This window comes from Scardinius erythrophthalmus, assembly GCF_964197995.2.
Source record: "Scardinius erythrophthalmus genome assembly, chromosome: 1".
Lineage (NCBI taxonomy): Eukaryota > Metazoa > Chordata > Actinopteri > Cypriniformes > Leuciscidae > Scardinius > Scardinius erythrophthalmus.
The window spans coordinates 39,151,325-39,167,852 of NC_138221.1; the positions used below are offsets into that span (position 1 = coordinate 39,151,325).

General features: G+C 38.6%; 1 protein-coding gene across 1 annotated transcript; it reads left to right on the forward strand.

Annotated features, from left to right (window-relative positions):
* The first annotated feature begins 375 nt into the window (after positions 1 to 375).
* On the forward strand, positions 376 to 12,274 carry znf598 (zinc finger protein 598). Its single transcript, XM_081387509.1, has 12 exons — positions 376 to 708; positions 1,540 to 1,652; positions 2,826 to 2,955; positions 3,045 to 3,256; positions 3,766 to 3,983; positions 4,083 to 4,200; positions 4,278 to 4,453; positions 4,539 to 4,623; positions 6,289 to 7,151; positions 8,879 to 9,035; positions 10,363 to 10,501; positions 10,972 to 12,274. The coding sequence occupies exons 1-12, from the start codon at positions 385 to 387 to the stop codon at positions 11,329 to 11,331; spliced, it is 2,895 nt and encodes a 964-aa protein (XP_081243635.1). The 5' UTR covers positions 376 to 384; the 3' UTR covers positions 11,332 to 12,274.
* The last annotated feature ends 4,254 nt before the right edge of the window (positions 12,275 to 16,528 follow it).

The following is a 16,528-nucleotide window of genomic DNA, read 5'->3' on the forward strand; positions in this document are numbered from 1 at the left end:
TGCGTGCATATATGGTCATTTTCATTAATATTGACAGCTGAATGAATATCAAGTCAATGTATATTTCAAAAAATCTTTAATGATTTTGCACATTGTTTATGATCAGAAATTGGCCCAAAAGCTTACATTAAATTGATGTTGTAGTAAATGTGTAATGCATTATATTATGTATTATTATTATTATATTAAATCGTATTGATATAACATTAAACAAAAATCATATAATTTTTATATTATTAAATTACATTTTTATTGTAATTTAAAGCGTATTAATATAATTAGAATATTACTTTTAACTTAATTCACGCACGGAATGCAGTATAAAAGTCCGGTGTGTCATAATAAAAGCTCTTCCTGTCTACGGCGAGTGGATCAGTCCCCACAATGCACTGCGCGGAACGATTACGCACTCAGGAGCGCGCTTCACCCGGCCTCACTGCCCGTGCCCGTACTGTCGTTTACAACAAGTCCTCCAAATCCATACGGATTATTCCGAAAAAACCACAGCACACACAGCCAGTGCCTTCTAACAGTATGGAGTCCACCCTTAAGAAAGACGCGGAGAGCACATGTGTGCTGTGCTGCCAGGACATCGACATGTTCGCGGTGGGGAAGTGCGATCACCCGGTGTGTTACCGCTGCTCCACCAAGATGCGGGTGCTGTGCGAGCAGAAGTACTGCGCCGTCTGCCGGGAGCAGCTCGACAAGGTGCCGCCTCGCCCTCTCCTCTCCTCCAGCAGCGAGAGCACAGGCCTCACACACACACACACACCTCATACACACGCGGAACCACGGCCTCACCACTCCCATCACACTAACGTTAGCTAGCATGTCGATTCATAATGGCAGCGGTTGTGTTTGTCGGGTCGAGATGACCTGAAAAGGTTTAGTTCCGTTTTGTCATCTCTTAGCAGTGAACTAGGTGTATTTGTGTGAGTAATTGATGGTCATGATATCTGTGTTTGCTTGTTGTTAAACTTGGAAGCTTGATTTCAGTTTAGATGTTAGCTGGTTTAGCATAGCAGTGGTGATTTATTGCCTGACGTTTCCCGTGACAACTTACGTTAACGTAAATTGACTTGTTTTGCTTCGTCCCTCACAGTGTAGTTTAACTTACTTCACATTTGTTAAGACATATTATGTGACAGCCATGGATACATTAGTGACAAAGGTCATTTGTTTAGTTTTTTTTTTAATACACATGATTTTGGGACAGCTCAGCTGAATTGTGCTGTTATGTAACCGGCTTCACTGATTACTCTCTCGTCGTTAGAAACTACTAGACGTGTAGTTTCTCTGACAGCCTGTCAAAGTGTGACGTCATGTTGACGCGCGTGTCAATCGATCAGGACTCGTGCGCGCGGCCTGTTGAGCACAAGCAAGTTTGACATGTGATGTACGACTCTGCTTTTAGTCTGCTTTTGCTTGATTGACAACGTTGTTCATTTTGTTTAAGGAAGACTTTCATTCATTTCATTCAGATTTCTTTCTCTCTCCTGTAATTAATAATGTGATTTATTGTTTTCCTTAATATCCCAGGTGGTCTTCATAAAGAAACCTGAACCATTTGCCGCTCTGAAAATTCATCAATATCAGTGTGAGAAGAAATATGACATCTATTTTGGAGATGGGAAGATCTATGCGCAGTTCAGGTGTTCATTTTACCTTTTTCTTTCTTTTACAGCAGAGATACTAAATTGTCTCAGTAGCCTTTTAACAATATTCAATGTGTATTATATTCACTCAGAACTTAGAAATACTGTCATTTCAACCACAAATTCATTGTTGCCAAGTATATTCAAAATGTATTCTAAATTAAATTGTTAAAATAATCAAGCCATGCTTTCCACTTAATTTCTCTGAAGAATTTTCTTATATGCACCTCTATTGTATTATAACAATCATTTAACAGCACAAAGTAAAACTGCAATGTTTAACTTCATATGTATTTTACCAAAACTTCTAAAATGTATTAAAAAAATGGCACATTTGTTGCACTTTATTTTAACGTGTCCGTGTTACAGTGTAATTATACATTTAAGTACGGAGTAATATGAATGAACTACATACACTTACTGTATGGTTGGGAAGAGGGTTTGGGGTCCCACTTTATATTAAGTGGCTTTAAGTACTATGTACTTACATTGAAATTAATAATTTGATACAATGTACTTATTGTGCAACTACATGTTTTTACATTGTACTTACATTTTAAAAATTCCTGCATGTAATTACAACTGTAATTAATTCATGTAATTACATTTGTAATTACACCGTTGACCCTTCCCTTACACCTTAAACCCACCCAATCCACCACACCTGTCCCTAACCTTACCCGCATCACACCTCAATAGCAGCAAAAGTGTTTTACAATACAACATGAACACAATAAGTACATTGTACTTATTTTTTGATGTAAGTACATAGTACTTAACGCCACTTAATATAAAGTGGGACCGGTTTAGGGTTAGTTGTATGTAATTATGCATAATTAATAGTTATTACTACAGTAACTACGTGTAATGTGTAACAAGGACACTGTAAAATAGTGTTATCGAGACATTTTTGAGATTCCAAGTTGAATCAGAGTTGTGAATCAACACAATGGACCAGTGTTAATCGGTGCATCGGTGACCAGCTCTGATGCAATCTTTAGGCAATTTACTTGTAGCAAATAAAAAGTCCATTTAGGTCTCCACAATATATTAATTTTATATTGCCGGCAAAACCATCATCGTCCAGCCCTGTTTTCTACCTTAATATCAACAACATTTGATGATACTTGTTGCTTACAAATGGGTTTTTATCTTTTACAACAAATGCAGGAAGATTTTGTTACATGAATGTCCACATTGTCCAGAGCCAAAAGTGTTCTCCAAATTTGAAGAATTAGAGCAACATATGCGGAAACAACACGAGCTCTTCTGCTGCAAGTTATGTGCTAAGCATCTAAAGGTAGCGTATTACATCTTAATTTATTATTGAATTATGTTGTTTGCAAGCTCCTCGTTCGTACAATGAATGTTTTGCCGAACTGTATGCAGATATTCTCGTACGAGCGGAAGTGGTACAATCGAAAAGAACTGGCTCGCCATCGAACGCAAGGGGACCCGGATGACACCTCGCATCGTGGACATCCGCTCTGTAAATTCTGCGATGATCGATACCTGGACAATGATGAGCTACTGAAGCACCTGCGACGAGATCATTACTTCTGCCATTTCTGTGATGCTGATGGAGCTCAGGAGTATTACAGGTAGAAGACCAGTTCCTGTTCACTGTTTTTTACTTACATTAACATTTATTTCCAGAAGTAACTCGTTTACATGCACCCGAATAATGGCTCATCTGAACTGAAAAGCCTTCATGAAAACACTTCAGTTGATCCGAATTCAATTTTTGATCGAATTGAAAGGGGTCATGACATGTAGACCTGAAATAATACAATCAATAGTCATTTTTAAAATCTTAAAATTAAGCTTGTAAACATTTGAATCCGAGTAATTTCTCAATCAGATCAAACAAATACCTTGCGCGCATGTGCAGTGCCGTTATGCGTATGTTTACATGTTTTATGCCATGCAAACAAGTGTATGTTTTACTTCTCATCATTACAAACTAATTAATGGATGAGATTGAACTACATATTTGCTGAAATCAGATTGGATTCATTCCGACTGATGAAGAGTAAAGCATGTAAACATACCTAGTGTCAGCTAAACTACAGAATCATCATATCGTAATTTTAATATTTCTTTCCTACAGTGACTACCTGTACCTCAGCGAGCACTTCAGAGAGAGCCATTATCTCTGCGAGGAAGGGCGCTGCAGTTCAGAGCAGTTCACTCACGCTTTCCGCACAGAGATTGACTACAAGGCTCACAAAGCTGCTGCCCACAGCAAAAGCCGGGCGGAGGCACGGCAGAATCGCCAAATCGACATTCAGTTCAGCTATGCACCCAGACAGCAGCGAAGAAATGACGGTAAAGCAGAATTTGCTCTTTTTGTGAGTTGGATATGATTATTCAGATGCTGCATGCGCTCTTATATGTCCTTAAACTCATTAGAATGGCTTTTTTAAGGTCTGGTAGTTGGTGGCGATGACTATGAGGAAGCGGATCGCTTCAACAGACCGGGAAGACCAGGAAGAGGACGAGGCCCAGGAGGACAGCAGAACGTCAGGAGCTGGAGATATATTCGGTAGGTCCTCATCAGTGCTGCATTCTAACCATATAAGAGCGCTTATGATGGAAGACTGAGAGAGTTGTTGTCTGCAGAGAGGAAGAGGACCGAGAGATGGCCGCTGCTTTGCGAGCTTCAATGGCCAGCCGACAAGAAGAGAGAAGCCATGCGCAAGACAGAAGCATTCAGAAGCCACGCAAAGAAGAAAAGATGGAGCCAGATGAAATACGAAACAACAGAGGCACAGTGAAGCCGACGACTGAAATTCAAGGTATGAGAATTGGTAAATTGTTGTATTGATTTTTATTTTTTATTTTTTTTAAGTGGATGAAACTGCATGTTTACTTATATTTCAGCTCGATCAATGAAGACTAATGCCTCTTTGGCTGGTCAGGACTTCCCAGTTTTAGGGGCAGCTGCACCTCCAGCCCCAATTCAAAGGTATGTTTGTCCTGTTTTTTTTGTCACGTTTATGTATTTTCCCATTTAGGAATGGTAATTTGCATTTTTTAATTAGTAGTGATTGCTTGCTTGTACATTTACTTTGTCAGATCTATTAATTTATTCAAATTCACATTCATTACACTACTTTCTGTGATGTTTTTAATGCCCGAATACTTATGCCCCTTACTTAATGAACCGTTATGTTTTTATTACCTAGTAGAATGAGCCATTTCCATCTACATACACCGCAGGTCCCCTTACATTGAAATAGCCATTTTGCACCGACATGTTTCTACAGGAGCCCTAAACGGACAAACGCGTTTCGTCACTGTTCTTCGTGCAAAGAAGCAAGCTGAAGTCAGCGAATAAAACACTGACACAATGATGAACAAGTAATAATAATATTCGCAATAACATATCGATTTTACTGAATAATTAAGTAAACATCATTTATTAATTTATAATTGTAAAGAAACCTCATTGCTTAACTGGCTACTCTCTGCTGTCTCAGACGACGACGACATCTTTTCCTGTCGGCCACTGTAACTTCTGTTGGTTGCAATTCTAAAAATGACAGTGCACCTTTAAGTCAGAAATGTTGGGCTGATACAACTGACCTGAAATCAGTGTTGTTACTTTTAAAACTAAAGCTAATAATTATAATTTCAAATAATTTCCATTATTTGAAATAAAGCACAAATAAAATAAAATATAACTATTAGATGGAAAAATTCAACTTCAAAAAAACAATAAAAAAAATGAAAGTTAAAATAAGTTTAAGTTAACAAAAAAAGTACTAAAATTACTTAAACTAAAACGGAAATAAAAATTAAGACTAAATGGATATATTATATAGAAAAGTAATAAAATCGTGAACTAACCCTTTTTGCATAGTCATTTATTATTATTTCATAAAAAAACACTTTACTGCTTTTGTCCTCCAAATCTACTATCCTGGTTTCACAATGACATAAAAAGTTGTCTGAATTCTTGAAATCATAATCTTTTATTATTATTTCCTTGAAAAAATATTTCAACAGAACTGCTTTTGTCATAAGGTGCAATCAGCTTGGAGAAATATGCAGAAAATCCCAAAACAAAAAGGGGAATAATGTCAGAGAGAGGAACCAAGCCATTTCTACTTGCCAGAATACCAATTAGAGATTAAGGGGTGGGCTCTCAGTGGACACTTAGAATTAGCAACAGCAGGAAACGCCCTAGCATCATTGTACCAAGTTTAGCATGGACAAGCACCACTTAATGTAGTATTATACAGTTTAAAGGGATAGTTCACACAGAAGTGAAAATTGTCATCATTTACTCACCCTCAAGTTGTTCCAAACCTTTATTAGTTTCTTTCTTCTGTTAAACACAAAAGAAGATATTTTAAAGAATGTCAGTAATCAAACAGTTGATGGCACCCATTGACTCCCATAGTATTTTGTTTCCTACTATTGAAGTCAATGGCTACCGTCAACTGTTTGATTACTGACATTCTGTAAAATATCTTCTTTTGTGTTCAACTGAAGAAAGAAATTTATACAGGTTTTGGAACAGCTTGAGGTTGAGTAAAAGATGGCAAAACGTTAATTTTTGGGTGAAGTATCCCTTCGGTTTGAACAGATCAGCAATTAACAATGTCATGTCTCCCTATTGTTGCAGCACGATCAAACAAACTTCTGTCTCCCTGAAGGAAGATGATTTTCCAAGTTTGTCTGGCTCATTAGTTTCCTCTCCAATGACGCCTGCATACACGAATCAACCCAAGAAACATTCATCCTTCCAGGAGGAGGACTTCCCTGCACTGGTCTCCAAGATCAAACCACTGAAGCCCCAGTCGAGCACAACGTCAGCCTGGTCTCAAGCTGGAAGCAAACCTGTGGCGGTTCCCAATAAACCTGTGGTTCTGCCCACCAAAACAGCCCATGTGGTCTCATCATCCATACTGTCCGCTAGTGACCCGCCCCCCAGTGGAAGTGTGCCTCAGCCTCTCACTGCCGCCTCTTCTCGCCGCAAAAAGAAGCTCACCCCTGCTGAAACCCACAAAGCTCCACCTAAAGTGAAATGTCCATCCTCGTCTGATGATGAGGACCCCCAGAGCGGTAAAACAGCCCAGGAGATCCGGACGGTACCAACTATGCTTGACATTTCCACTTTGCTGACAGTGAAAGGTGGCTCATCTCAGCCCAGCCCCAACCCCAACCCCAAAGCCAGTAAGAAGAAGAAGCCAGCGACGACTTCATCTCTGGGCTCTCCCTCGCACACTCCGGAGTCCGTGTCCAAAATGGCTCACAAAGAGAACGTTCCTGAGATGAAGCCACCAGATAGCAGTCTCGCCAAAGCTCCCGCGGCGCCCAAAACAAACTCCTTTATAAACGGACTCATGGAGAAGCCAGCAGAAGCACTGTCCAGTACAGCATTTCCTGAAAATATTCCTTCCCCTTTCAAGCAGCCAGTAACTGATCAAGCCCCTCCATCCAAGGAAGAGGATTTCCCAGCTCTTGTTTCCAAAAAGCCTCCACCTGGTAAGAGGTCTTTCTTAAAAGAGGCAATGCACAAAATGACATCGCTTTTATGTAGGGCTGCGTGATATATCGAAATAAAATCGATATCTCAATATGGCTTAGTGCAGTTGTCAAATCTCACAGGCTGCAATTTGCTACTGGTTTGAGTGAAGCAAATAATTTACGACAACCCATCAAAATAAAAGCTTGATGAATAAAAGCACTGTTTTGTTTTGATAACATCTGAAAATGAAGAAATTAATACTTAAATATCAGTATTGTAATTCTACAGTAAAATAATACATTTTATACATTTTTTACAGCACAATGGTATTACAATATATTTCTTTTATTTGATGTATATTTAATAATAGTCTATTATTTATATATAAAAAAAAAAAGCCGGGAGCCGGGACTCAAAATTGTCACCCACGAGGCCGCTGTGTTCATTTTGACAGCAAATTTAGTTATTTTTAGTTGTAGTCATATTTTAGTCATCTGAATTGTTTGTTTTAGTCATCAAAATACAATAAGATTTTAGTCGACTAAATCTACAGTAGATTTAGTCGACTAAAATCTAATGGGTTTAGTAAAACTGTAGGGCATTCATTTACCAAACCCATTATATACTCCCGGAGAAAACATTTATTAACCTGTTAATATAAACGATTTTAAAGTTTGAACATGCAATACAGACAGATTTAACTGTAAAATTAAATTAAACCACTTCTCCTAAAGTAGAACGCGGTCTTCTTTTCAATGAATGATATTTGCATTCTTTATAACAACTATATATTGCATGCATCGTTCTTTATTCTTTCAAGCAGACATAATCATTTGTATAAATTCAATATAATTAATCCTTATTAAAGCTATCAAAGAGCAGTGAATGCTTTTCGATTTTTCTTTTGTTTAATATTAAGGGCACAGACGCCATTCGGTTTATTATGCACTGATCACGTCCGATATTATCACAACTGTTTATGTTCGGTAAAGACTTAACTGACTGTTTGCGTGAATATTCTCCAAAACGGACATAGACATAATGTTGTGTGTATTTGTCCATTCAGATGCTATCGAGAGCTTGCGCTCTGTATAGCTTTCTGTGTACATGGCTGCACGCTTTCGGGTGTATGCGCACAGAAAACCGCACCGGATAGAGCTCTTTTGCATCCTCACTCTTATTCAGGTCTATCTATTTGTCTGCTCTTCTTTCTCCCAGACATGCATCAAGCGGATGCCAACTCATGTCCCGCCTGCGCATCTACCACAAACGCAAGACATCCGTTCTGACTGGATCTCTTCCCAAATCGTCCCTACCAAACATTTTCGTCATTGTTTTTGTTATTCAAGACTTTAGTTATCGTCTCGTTTTCGTCTGTAAAAAAACGTCATTGACAAAAATAATGACAAATTATTTGAAATTAACACTGCGAGGCCGCAACAAATGTTTCAAGTTTTCCCAAATCATTTAGGATTTTGCTCTTAAAGTCTTCAGAGTAAAAAGTAATTTCTCTCTCTCTCTCTCTCTCTCTCTTTTTATTTATTATTTTCTATGCTGATCAGCACATCCTAACAAAATCACCCCGATCGTTCTTGAATTATTAATTCTTTCCAAATTGCTATTCAAGCAATCTGGCGAAACTTCTTGTGTTTTTTCATATCACAATATATATGGCAGAAAAACAAAATATTGCATTGTCAGTTTTTTGCAGCCCTACTCATAAGTGCTTCCTTGTGTTTCGTAGGCTTTAAAAGTGCATTTCCGTTGAAGAGCACTCAGAGTGCACTGCCGCCTCCTCCTCCTCCTGGCCTTGGGTCTGTTGTCAGTAAACCTCCACCAGGATTCACCGGCATCCCACTCAACAGTAATGTGGTGGAGTCATCAGTGTCGGATGTTAACAGGTTAGAGCTTATAGGCGTGTGTGATGTGAAGGGGAAGTGGTGTTTCTTGTCACTGGTTTATTTTGAGTACATAAGTGTTTTTTTTCCATAGTCTTTGTTTAATGTAAGAAACCAAGTGGCATGCTAGAGTTTTTCTCAGCACTAAATTCACTTTTCTGAGGATTTTTTGCAAGTACATTTAATCAAGTGGTGTCAAGGTGATTTATAGTGGATTTATGGAGTCAGTTCCCCTCATGTGTAGTTCATCTCATTAACTGTGAACTTGACCCACTAACCTTTGAAAGCAGAAAATGTCTAAATACTCTTAAGGGGGTCGCACACCGGACGCGCAGCTCAGCGCCACGTCTTTTAAATTCGAACACATTATTCTCTATGAGAGTACACACACCGGCGGCGCCTTTCGGCGTCTGTCCGCGGCGCCCAGCAACGGCTCAGGACCGTGTTCAAAATCCTGCCGCGCCACAGAGCGCCATTTACAGTCTTATATTAAATTTACATTTATGTGTCTCAAATCGTAGTTAATGTATACGGACTTCACCCCGTGCTGCAATATACATTTAGTTTTATATTTATTTACAGAAATCAGAAAATTGCTGATGCTAACAGATTTTCAGGTGAGAGTTGTCCTAGACGTGGCGCGGCGCGGCGCTGAGCTGCGCGTCCGGTGTGCGACCCACTTTAGTTTTACAGTTTAACAGTATTTTTATTGTATTACATAACATACACATACATTACATACACACAATTTCTTAAATTAAACATTTGTTGTACATATAATTTTCCCTACACTACCGTTCAAATGTTTGGGATTAATATGATTTTTTTTTTCTTTTTTTTTTCTCTAATTGATTAAAAAGTATTAACGAATGTAGTACTTTTATTCAGCAGGGACGCATTAAAGTGATTAAAGACATTACAATATCACAAAGAAATTCTAATTCAAAGAAATTCTGTTCCTTTGAACTTTCTATTGATCAAATAATTTTAAAAGGTGTTGGTAAACATGAAAAAATTCACCTTTGCCATCGCAGGAATAAATTACATTTACATACACACATTATAATAGAAACCAGTTATTTTATATTGCAATAATATTTCACAGCATTACTATTTAACCACATTTTTTGATCAAATGAATGCAGCCTGGTTGAGCATAAAATACTTTTTCTTTCCCAGAATTTTTTTTTTCTTTTTCTTTTTTTTAATCATACCGATCCTAAACTTTTGAATGGTAGTGGATATTTCACTATAAAATCACTTCACGACAGAGAGTTGTGTTTGATATATTTATCGTGTTTTACCTCATTCAGGCATTGTTTTCTTTCAGACCGACTATTGGATCCTACCTCATACCTGAAAATTTCCAGCAAAGAAACATGGACCTTATTCAGTCTATTAAGAATTTCCTTCAAAATGATGAAACCAAGTTCAATGAGTTCAAAAATTATTCAGGCCAGTTTAGACAGGTAACTTTCAAACCAAGATTTCAATTACTCTACTTTTTTTTTTTTTTTTTTCAGTGTTATATTGATATAAAATACTTTTGGATTATTAGTCCTACAATGTCTAAAGCAATTTTAAGCAGCATGATGTCTTATAATTATTATGCAGCTTCTTTTGAATGTATTTTGAATATTTGAAACATGCATATTTGGTAAAGCTGCTTTGAAACTGTTGTATTGTTAAAAGTGTTATACAAATAAACATTAATTGAATATATTATTTTCAAGTTTTATTTGTCCAGGACCATTTGAAAGGTGTTTAAAAATGCTGGGAAAACTGCGGACCCATTATAGAACCTTTGATACACTCTTCCTTTCACATTCTTTGAAAAAATGTCAACATAAAACATTAGTGTTTATTAAAATCTGTTTACACACTATATTTTACATTGATCTCTAACATTTGTTAATGAACTCTCTTTTCTCTTGATCAGGGTGTAATCCCTGCTGTCCAGTACTACAAAAGCTGCCAGGAGCTGCTGGGAGAGAATTTCAACAGGGTTTTCAACGAGCTGCTGGTTCTCCTACCAGACACTCGCAAGCAACAGGAGCTTCTCACTGCCCACGGAGACTTTAAGGCTCTCGAGAAACAGCAGCAAGGCTTGAAGCCTAAAAAAAGCAAAAAGAAAGCCTGGCAGACATGCTCCAGCAGCAACAGCCTGGAGTTGGACTGTCAAGTGTGTCCCACCTGTAAGCAGGTGCTGGCTCTGAAAGACTTCAACACCCATAACACCCAGCACATTGGTGACGATGACTTCCCCTCTCTACAGGCCATAAGCAAGATAATCAGCTAGCTGCCGGCAGGCACATGTCCACGGCTGTCTGTGACGCACGACCTGGAGCTGCACCAGGACATTGGCAAGATGCGTGAAAGGATGAGGGGTTGTCGGAGCTGCAGTGATGATGTTTACTCAGATTGTTCAGGTTCAGAAAGTTTTGACAACACCTTTTTTTAAAGAGGAAAGATCAACCCTAAAACGTGCAAGTGGAACTGTAACTGTTTTGAAGAGAAACAGGTTTACTCTACTTGAAGGCTTGAATTCTAACGTTAATTCCAGTTCATCTTGACAACTTCTTTTGATCAGGTTTTTCCAGTGCTGTTAGCATGGTCATTAGTTTATTTTATTTTATTATTGTAAGGTTGGCTGCCTTTGAAAAATAACCTATTTATTTCAGAATGCTCCTGCCGTTCAGTTGAAATATTTCAATTTCTGTTTACAAACTCTACAGCACATAAAAATGAATGGTTAATATATAGTTTTCTTACAGTAAGCTACAGTGATCTGTCAACTGACTTGACAAATTACATTTTTGAATGTTTGTTTATGCTTAAATACTTTGCAATTAAACAATCAAGCAGGGGAACACAATGCACCGCTCGGCACTCCTTAGGGCTCATGTGACTGTCTTTTCTCTGTTTCAAAATTACATCAGTGTGATAAAAGTTTCACCTGCCTTCAAATATAACATTCTGAAAGGTTGGCGGATAGGATCATATTACAGGATGGTTTTGGCTAAATGGATAATTCTAATTGGTTTGCTTAGTTTTTGTTAATTACCATTGTGCTTGTGCCTCTTAAATGGTTTTCCTCCCTCTCATAGAAGACTGTTGAGACTTCAGTACGCTCAACGTTTCTAATCTCTCTTACATGAACTGCTAACTGTGGCAAGACCCTGTCGTCAACAATTTGCGATGTGTCAGGACATATCTGCAGAATAAATGCTGGTCAAACGTTATCAACCTTAAGATTCATTTATTAAGGCTCCAGTCTCTGTACCTCATCTGTTCGTTTCATACTTAAAACTATTTACTACAGTGATATTTAGAGGAAGAGTTTATGCAAAATTACAATTCTGTCATTTTAAGAAGCACTTTATTAAGTGTAACACAAAAGGAGATGTTACATTCTTAAAATTATTGGCAATCGTGGTTCCATGTAGAAACTTTACCATCCATGGAACTTCCACTGCACAAAAGGTGCTTAGTGGAAAAGGGTTCTTTAGATTAAAATGTTCTTCACACTAAGGAAAAAAAAGAAGCTTATTTTAAGAATTGATCACTGAGAGCCCATGGAGCCTTTTCATTGGACCAACGTTTTTTGTAGTCGAAAAAAGGTTTCTTGACCACCAAATCTTCGTACTTAAAACTTTGTTCTTTTAAGAAACCTTCCTCAGAAAGGTTTTTCGGGAAAACTAAAAATGGTTCTTCTATGGCACCACTGCAAAACCTCCCTATTGGAACCTTTATTTTTAAGAATGTATGGACAGCCAATCAGAATCCATCCTTTTTTAAAGAGCTTGAACATTTAAAGCGGCAGACGTCAAAACTGCAGCATGTGCAATAAACAGTATTTCATCTACTAGTGTGGACATTAATATAGTTATAGTTATCGTTCTTGATGTGAACGGGCCTTAAGAGTGTAGGCGGAATATCAGGGACTGACAAACTCCGTGACCGTTCACTTTTAGTTTTCCATACAGTAAAACAAATGAAAGGGAACCTTTCTGCCAAACATCATCTTTTGTGTTCCATGGTAGAAGGAAAGTCATGCAGGTTTGAACAACATGAGAGTGAGTAAATGACAGAATTAACATTTTTGAGTGAACTTAAAATCTCTCTTCTCTAATTTTAGTTGGATCTTAAGGTGTTTCTTGTTTTCACAGCTTCTGAAGTTCCCTTTCGATACGGTTCACTCGCATTGTGTTAGTTCACTAACGCTTATGGGGAAAACTGGTTCCTGATGGCATTTCAGCCCACTGAAAGGGGCGGGGGTTGGCAGTCTATATAAGCCTTGCAGAAATGCCCAATTGTTAGAATCTTTCTCCTTCAGCGTGAAGATCATCTCGGCGCTCCGAAGACTGAAGCCTCGCTCTCCCTGCAGTTGAACGATCCTTGCAGCGGAACAATGACGCTCTGCAAGCAAGCTCACGCTCCTCATCTGGCACGAGTGGCATGGTCCCTTGGAAATCACCCTGCTTTTACCAAAACATGGTTACGCTGGGCTCGGTTTTCAGGAGGAAAGTGGTCGTGACAGATGCCTCCAAGACAGGCTGGGGTACCCTGTGTGATGGCAGAATAGCCTTCAGCTCATGGGCGTTCCCTATGTCAATTTGGCACATCAACCGCCTGGAAATGATGGCAGTGATTTTGGCCTTCAAGGAGTTCCAGCAGGAACTCAGGGGTCATCATGTCCTGGTCCACTTGAACAACAGGACGGTGGCTGCCTTTATAAACCACCAAGTGATTGAGGGCAGTCAATTTGCCAGGCTCCTCCAACGAAGGAGCAGAGATGCTTTCATGTGGCGGACCGGCACCGGGGAATGGAGACTCTACCCCCCGGCAGTCAACATGATATGGCGCACCGGATGTGGATCTCATTGCGTCGATAGAGAATTCCCATTGCCAGATATACTTCTCAAAGGAAATGGACACGCTGGCACAGAAATGGCCTCGTCTGTGCCTTTATGCCTTCCATCCTGTAGCCCTACTTCCGCAGGTCCCCAACAATTTGGTACCCCCAACCGGAGTTATAGAACCTGCATGTTTGGCCCCTCGACTGGAACTATCAGGCCTTCCCCAGGAAGTGATGAGAGCGATCTCGGAAGTGAGGGCTCCTTCCACAAGGCGCCTTTACGCTCAGAAATGGTCTGTTTTCTCAAGCTGGTGCTTAGCTCGGAAAAAATACCCAGCCAAGTGCAAAACTTTGTCTGTTCTCACGTTTCTGCAGTAGATGCTGGACGGTGGGCGCACCCACTCCACACTCTAAGTACACATGGCGGCCATTGCGGTAAATCACGCCCCGGTGGCCGGCCAATCGATTGGGAAAAACTACCTGGTTGTTAGGTTTCTCAGAGGAGCTAGGAGGTTGAATCCTCCCTGCCCACGTTAGGTCCCGTCATGGGACCTCTCCACAGTCCTTAGGGCTCCCTTCGGTCCTTCTCGCTTAAGACTGGCTTCTTGCTGCCTTTAGCGTCAGTCAAGTGAGTTGGAGATCTGCAGACTCTGTCTGTGGAACCTTCCTGCCTTGAGTTCATTCCTAACGACTGTAAAGTGGTCCTCAGGCCGAGAATTCACTACGTGCCGAAAGTGTCGAAAGGTAACGTTTATGGTTACTCAACGTATTTATGCTAGCTGCTCCTCAGTCAAAAGATTCTGACGATTGGGCATTTCTGCATGGCTTATATAGGCAGCCAGCCCCACCCCTTTCGACAGGCTGAAATGCCATTTGTCTGTGCACTTGCGCAGACGTGAACCAATCAGGCTTCAAGATTCTGATTGGAAAACGGGAGTTTTTCCCATAAGTGTTGGTGAACTAACGCAATGCTCGTTCCCGTTATCAAACATTAACGTTTTCTTTGCTTAATTTAGAACTAAATACCATTGGGATATATCAGAATATAGAATTATATAACCATTTGAAACTATTTAAAGTAGAAAGTTCAAAATGTTATAGGGTACAGCTTCTGACAACTGAACAATCTCATTATAATGGTATCCGGAAGTCATTAAAGGGGCACATTACAGGTGATCCACTCATGAAAAAACATGTCTTTATTTTTTATAATGTCTGACAACTGCAGTCCGAAGACATTCCAACTGACAACAGCAAATCTTTTGTGTACATCTTTCAATCACAAGATGGCATATATTGCCTGCAGATACAGTGTGTAATATGTGTTTTAAAAGAGTCATGGACTAGGTCAAGGCATTTTTACTGATGCAAATTTTGCACTTTGTCCTTAAAAGGAGTACAAATACAAAAATTAAATAAGGCTTTTAATTTCAATTCTCTTCATCACCTATTATACTTGTTTAGAGGTGCAAATTTTGATCCAGCAAAACATACCTCAGTAAATTAGAAATATTGGTCCATGAGGCATTTTAAAGAGTGCAGAGTTAAGTACAGGAAACACAAGACCCTGACCACTTTCACAAACATACTTCATTTACATGTTTTGAAGTACAATCACTATCATTTTTGTATGTTGCCCTATCTCTGAAACACAGAAACATTACCAAAATCTACCACATATCAGACAAAGCACTGATGATGGTCACCAAACAGCTTCTTTTTTTTTCTTTTTTTTTACAACAGCCAACTGATGAATATCTGAAGGATGTCCCAAACACATCACTTTTCAATTTACACTGCAGTTCAAACGTTTGAGGTCTGTAAAGATTTTATAAGTCTCTTACGCTCATCAAGGTTGCATTTATTTGATCAAAAATACAATAAAACAGTAATATTGTAAAATATGATTACAAATTAAATTAATTTTATTTTCTATTTTAATATATTTTAAAATGTAATTTATTCCTGTGATGTCAAAGCTGAATTTTCAGCATCATTACTCCAGTCTTCAGTGTCACATGATCCTTCAAAAATCATTCTAATATGATGATTTGCTGCTCAAGAAACATTTATGATTATCATCAATGTTGAAAACAGTTATGCTGCTTAATATTTGAGAATTTTTGAAGAATAGAAAGTTCAAAACAGCAGCACTTATTGGAAAAAGAATTTTTAGCAACATTGTCATTTTTGATCAATCTAATGTGTCCTTGATGAATAAAAATATTAATTTGTTTAGTAATTTTGTAGTCTATTCAAATTTACTTGCATACCAATTGGTGTCATTGTCCAAGTTTGTAAAATCATAACATTTTTCTTTTAAATGCCAATTCAACTTTTTACATAACTATATAGTTGTATTCCTCACTTTTAAAATGTAACTAATCGTGGCTTTGATAAAAATAAAATGATAACTTTTTGTTCGAAATCCACACAAAAAAACAGGTTCTCAACAGGTTTAGAGGGTTCACGAAATCAAACATTGAATCAACACCATTTTTACACACCTAAGAAGACACCCTTATCTACAGCGAAACTCCACCCTCTTTCAGGAAGACCACCCCTCGTAAGCTTTTAGTTGGAGAACGTGTCAAACGTTTGGTGATTCCATATTTCAGATATTGCACTTTATATACAG

Bases quoted from the DNA above. Each gene is read 5' to 3' on its own strand.
- znf598 (XM_081387509.1), top strand. From the start codon at position 385: ATGCACTGCGCGGAACGATTACGCACTCAGGAGCGCGCTTCACCCGGC. The intron at 4,454-4,538 runs GTATGAGAATTG...CTTATATTTCAG, and splicing joins GCCGACGACTGAAATTCAAG to CTCGATCAATGAAGACTAAT. The intron at 7,152-8,878 runs GTAAGAGGTCTT...TGTGTTTCGTAG, and splicing joins TTCCAAAAAGCCTCCACCTG to GCTTTAAAAGTGCATTTCCG.